The 5849-nt window shown below is 49.3% G+C and overlaps 1 protein-coding gene across 1 annotated transcript in view; it reads right to left on the bottom strand.

The window, feature by feature from the left end:
- The window catches only part of TXNDC16 (thioredoxin domain containing 16), a 31732-nt gene extending 26307 nt beyond the window's left edge, over positions 1-5425 (bottom strand). Inside the window, exons 1-6 of the mRNA XM_009071192.1 lie at positions 5257-5425; positions 3850-3932; positions 3042-3115; positions 2020-2094; positions 1583-1704; positions 1006-1096 (exon numbers count right to left, since the gene is read on the bottom strand). Coding sequence (XP_009069440.1) covers positions 1006-1096; positions 1583-1704; positions 2020-2094; positions 3042-3115; positions 3850-3932; positions 5257-5425 — 614 coding nt within the window. The remainder of the gene's footprint in view (positions 1-1005; positions 1097-1582; positions 1705-2019; positions 2095-3041; positions 3116-3849; positions 3933-5256) is intronic.
- Between the last annotated feature and the right edge of the window lie 424 nt (positions 5426-5849).

Genomic DNA, 5849 nt, shown 5'->3' with positions numbered 1-5849 from the left:
AGGGTGGCTCCCCACAGCTCGCTCCACTGCCCCTGCTGCTCCAGACCCTTCCTCAGCTCCATTCTCTTCCCTGGAGGTGCTCTAGCACATCAAGGTCCTTCTTGTCATGAGTGGCCCAGAACTGCCCCCAGCACTGGAGGTGCCTCAGCAGTGCCCACACAGAGGGAAGGCACTGCCCTGGGCCTGTGCCCACACTAGCTGGTACAGACCAGGTGCCATTGGCCTTCTTGGCCACCTGAGTGCACTACTGGCTGAGGATGCAACATCCTATGTGGTGTTCCAATCTTCCTCCCTCTCAGTTTCCTGACTGCAGGAGGTGACATCGGCACCAAAACATGTTGAAGGATCTGCCATTCTACTGCAGCTCCTCCCATGTGGGAAGAGGATGGCCAGGGGAGCCATCAGATGGGAATTCCCAAATCCATGAGTGTATCATGCAGCTGAACTGAGAACTCACTGCGGCCAGAAGTTGCCGAGATGAGAAGTAAACGTATTTAAAACGTTGCTGTTAGCACCAGAAAATGGGTTCAGCTCCCATCCCTGAAAATCCTGAAACCTCTGCCAGAGGCTGCGAGGCTACAGGCAGCATGCATTCCTTTCCTCACACCCTCTGGAAGCATGTGTGGCCACTGCAGAGGGAAGGTATGGAGCTGGGTGGGCTTTGCTCTGACCCACTACAACCGTTCTCACTCTTGATCAGCAAAGCTCAAGGCTGAGTGTCTTAAGGCTATAACATCAGCTCTCCTGAAAACCCATGGCTGAGGTTTGATCCATCAGCCATGGAAAAGAGACTGGAAAATCCCATCCAATACAGTCACAAACAGCACGGCTAGTCCAATGCCAGGAACATAAGGCTTTGGAAAAGCAAACCAGATCTGACTGTCCACCCTTGGCACAACATTCTAATACCATCCCAGATTTGACCTGGGAACGTGAGAAGCCAGGAGTGGAGCAAACAGTGCCTGGAATCAGCTCTCCATGGTGAAGGGATGTGTTTGGACATACCCAGTGGCTTTCAGCAGTGCTGCCTCAGTTGTCAGGACAAACTGGTGGACAGTCCCATAGACAAAAGCTGCTTCCATCACAGCTCTGTGCTCTGGAAAGAGAAAGGCAAGAAGAACTCATCTCTGTTCCCTCCAGATCTCCTGTTTCACCCTGCCCAGGTGTAAAATACCACTTCCCAGGCTTTCAGAAACTCTTGGTACAAAGCCTCAACAGTCTGAAGACACACTGGAAAGGGAAGTGAGGAGTTGGAGCTGTTCCTGACCCGCAGCAATGCTGTGTGTGAAACCATTCAAGGAGCTGCCTATGGACTGATTTTCAGGGCAGCACCCACTGACATGCTTTCCCTCTCAAGTCCATCTCTGAAAGCTTATGCTCCCAGCAAAACTTTTCTGGTGCAACTGATCCCTTTGGAAACACATGAGGACATATGGAAGTGGAGAACTTGTGGCTGGGTGGCCCTTCCAGGTTGCCTTGACCCTCCAATTTGCAGGATTTGGGGTCAGAAACTCAACTACTTTGGACTCTGGTAAAAAAGGCTGCGGGAGGAGAGCAAAGATGCAAAGCTGAGTGTCAATACCTGCTGTGCCAGTAGCTGGTACATAGGCAAAGACCATGTTTGACTTCCCCTTCAACACTTGTTCAATGTTCTGAAGGTCTGTCAGTGTTTCAATGTATTTCACTTCATTGAAGAGCAGAGCACTGAGGAGGCAGAAATCAAAACTCATTAACAACTGTCTTCTTTGCAGCCACACAACTGTGATGGGAAAAAGAAGGTGACATTCCAGCTTCTTGATGGATTGAAGATTTACAGCCAAACACAGCTGTCCAGATGTGTGCTGGTGAGTTGTCTCCTAGATTTAACAGGGTCAAACCAAAGCGAAAAGCAAGACAAAGCTTCGGCTTGGCTGAGAATACAAAATACAGAACACCTGGAATGCAGGTGCAAAATGTTGCATCAACACATGGAAATGGGAAGTGAAAGGTTTCCTGGGGGTGGATCAGGTATGTACTCACAACAGGACACTGGCGACGATGGAGTCCACGTCAAACAGGGCATCGGTGGGGAACTCTCTGATCAACATGTGACCTCTGGGGAGGGAAGAGAGAGTCACCTGAGGAACTCTGAGAGCTTCTCCACACATATTACACCAGGCATAAAGGAGCTTGTCCATTCTCTCAAGCCAAGATGGGCACAGGATAAGGAAGACAATGGAGAAATGGGAGAACACCACTAGAGTTGGCTTTGATCCAGCTGGGAATGATTCAAGCCCATTGTACCATGGGTGGAGTTGAATATGTTTCTGCTGCCCTTTGGGACCTGGTTAGTGGTGGCCTTGGCAGTGCTGGGGGCATGTTAGACTCAATGATCTTAGAAGGCTTTTCCAATGCAAATGATTCTATGATTCCATGTACAACAGCCAGTGAGAACTGAGCTGAAACACAGAGAAGCTTCCAACCCAACCTTGCCCCAGCCCTGGCAGTGTTCAAAGCCAGCCTGGATAACCTGGTCTAGTGGTAGGTGTCCATGTCCAGGGCAGGGTGTTGGCACTAGATGATCTCTAAGGTTCAGGAACAGGAAGAATTTCTTCCCAGAAATGGTGATTAGACACTGGAATGTGCTGCCCAGGGAGGCGGTGGAGTCACCATCCCTGGAAGCATTTAGGGAGAGACTGGACGTGGCACTCAGTGCCATGGTCTGGTTGTCATGGTGGTGTTAGGTCATAGGTTGGACTTGATGATCTCAGAGGTCTTTTCCAACCTGACTGACTGTGATTCTGGGAACACTGACAGAGGACTTCTCCCATGGTTTCATTCCACATCCCACAGAATGCTGCTCAAAGGTTTTGCCCAGAGGACAAAGTATCTATTTTGCCTGTGTTGGACCTTTCGCGGATAGTTCTTTCTGAGCTATGTAGGTTGCTGCTGTTCCCATGGCTCCTTTCTTGCTCCACAAACATCTCTGACTGCTGACAGTGTCCCCTTCAAACACTTGCCCTGGGAAGCAACCCCAGTGCAGTGCCCAGAAATCCTCTCACCTGAACAGATAAGCTTTCCTTAATGCATTTTCTTTTCCACAGTATCTTGAGACATCCTCTTTGGGACAATTAACCTAGGCATTAAAAGAATGTAATTAGACATTCAGCTCCACAAATAATCACAGTTTCACAGTATTTTAAGGGGTTAGAATGGACCTTAGAGATCATTTAGTCCCAACCCTCCTAAAAACAAACACATTAAAGAGTGTAAATTGACCCTTTCCAAATGTGCTGGGAGAGAACATACACGAAAATGGAGACCAGGCATGGAGATTGGAGTTTGCACTTCAGTTCTCCAGCTCAGCTTGTTGATTTGAGTCAGATGGGACCAAGAGATCTCATGATCTGCCCAGCACATTCAGGTGACAGATCACTGATTACTTATTAAACTTGGCCTGTAGCTGGAGGAAATTATATACATATATATAAAAGCATTTCTTATAGCCTCATTACATTTGCCTGGATTTGTAATTCCCTCACCTAAATCAGCCAAAATCACCTTTCTATGAAATATTTATTGCAGTGAGTTGAAAGGATGGACAGCATGGACAATGGACATCAGAACAAGTTGCCCAGAGAAGCTGCTGTTGCTCCATTCCTGGAAGTGTTCCAGTCTAGGCTGGATGGGGCTTGGAGCACCCTGGGCTGGTGGAAGGTGTCCCTGCCCATGGCAGAGGGTGGAATGAGATGGGCTTTAAGGCCCCTTTCAACCCAAACCAATCTGGGAATCTATGATTCCATCTCATTCATGTTCTCTCAGCTCTCCATTCCTCCATCCCTCCCAGCAGTTTCCGTGTGCCCCACTCACCTTCACCACAGAAATGCCATAGTCCTGGAGGGCCTCAGCTGAGCTCTCGATCTGCTCCAAGAAGGGCTGAGCACCAGGGGAACCTGAAAGACAAACAAACCCTCTGCAGCTCCTCAGAGCTAAGAGCATTCTCCTGCCACAGGCTGAGATGTAGAGCGGTGTTGGTGTCTCAGTCCACAGCAGTATCTTTGAGAAATCACACTTGGGAATCATCAAGGAGCAGAACAACAAAGCAAGGCCAAGGATCTCCTCCTAATCCTGCATGTAAGGGATACCATTTTCCCTGGCAGGCACCATGGAAAAGAAACCAAGCCCCTTTGAGGGGACAACTCCCTAGAAAGCTGAGTTTCTCTTCCATGGTTACTCCAGAAAATATTCCAGAAAATTAATGAAGAACTTTGCAGGAATGTGCCTGGGGACACAGCCAGGAAAAAAAAAAAACATCCCAGGAGGTCTCTGCCTGTCAGGAGCAATTGGAACTGTACAAACACAACCAGCTCTTCAAAATCTCTTTGGGTTTAAAAATCTCAAGAATTGCCTCTTCATTGAGGAGGGCACAAGTTGATTAGAGGGATGGAGCAGCTCTCCTACCAGGAAAGACTGGGAGAACTGTGAGTGTTCAGTCTGAACAGAAGGCTTAGGAGCAACCTAACTGTGGCCTTCCAGTACCTGAAGGGGCTCCAGGAGAGCTGGAGAGGGACTTGGGACAAAGGCCTGGAGGGACAGGACACAGGGAATGCCTTCCCACTGCCAGAGGGCAGGGACAGATGGGATATCGGGAAGGAATTCCTGGCTGTGAGGATGGAGAGGCATTGGAACAGGTTGCCCAGAGAAGCTGTGGCTGCTCCATCCCTGGAAGTGTTCCAGGCCAGGCTGGATGGGGCTTGGAGCAACCTGGGCTAGTGGAAGGTATCTCTGCCCATGGCAGGGGGTGGAATGACATGAGTTTTAAGGTCCTTTCCAACCCAAACCACTCTGGGATCCTATGATTCCTCCCCCACTCATGTCCTCTCACCTCCCCATTCCTCCATCCTGGAGATGGAAAGGGACAACTGGATTCACTGCGAACTGATGGTGTTGGATACACCCATGGGACTGAGCATTTAAACTGGAAGAGGGAAGATTTAGACCGGATATTGGGAGTAATTCTTGGCTGTGAGGGTGGTGAGGCACTGGCACAGGTTGCCCAGAAAAGCTGTGGCTGCTCCATCCCTGGGAGTGTTCCAGGCCAGGTTGGATGGGGCTTGGAGCAACCTGGGCTGGTGGAAGGTGTCCCTGCCCATGGCAGGGAGGGGGGTGAGATGCCCTTTAAGGGCCTTCCAACCCAAACCATTCTGTGATTCTATGATGATTCCACATGAGTCTTGCTAAGCCCTCAGGCTGTGTAAATGCACACTCAATACATACCACTGTGGCTGAAATAAGCCAGGGATGCTCGTCCAGCTTCCAAGCTGCTGAAATAGCGCTGGGGGCTCGGCTCTTGCAGCATTCCCGCGCCTCCTTGTGTTGGGATATAGGAAGCACAGCAGAGCAGGAAAGAGAAGGAAGAAACCCACCTGTCCTTTTGGGCTGACATGGCTGTTGTCAGCTATAGGCACAGGAGAGTCACAACTGGGGGAAAAAGCAAATCAAATACATATTATATATATACACACACACACACATGTAATGAGTTTTCTATGGTTTGATCCTGCATGACTACAATTTCTAGGTGTGACACCAACATCTCAAGGACATCATGAGTTAGTCACTCAAACCACAGGTGACTCAGACCAAAGAGGACAACAAAGGCCATCCTCTTCCCTCTGAGCCTTACCTGCCAGTGCACAGACCCTCAGTGCTTCCACTTTAGAGCTGGTTTTCTTGCCTCATTTTCATTTCGAGCCAAACAAAAAATCCAGGTGCAGGCACAAAACAGGGATAGTATCGCACCAAAACTCCCACCCAAACTGGCTCACTTGTTGCTAGAAAGCTGTGAGGATGCCAATAGCCTTTGTGTG

The sequence above is a fragment of the Acanthisitta chloris genome, unplaced genomic scaffold (assembly GCF_000695815.1).
Source record: "Acanthisitta chloris isolate BGI_N310 unplaced genomic scaffold, ASM69581v1 scaffold5560, whole genome shotgun sequence".
NCBI lineage: Eukaryota > Metazoa > Chordata > Aves > Passeriformes > Acanthisittidae > Acanthisitta > Acanthisitta chloris.
The sequence above is the reverse complement of the archived record's forward strand: the minus strand, read 5'-3'. Positions and strand labels throughout refer to the sequence as shown.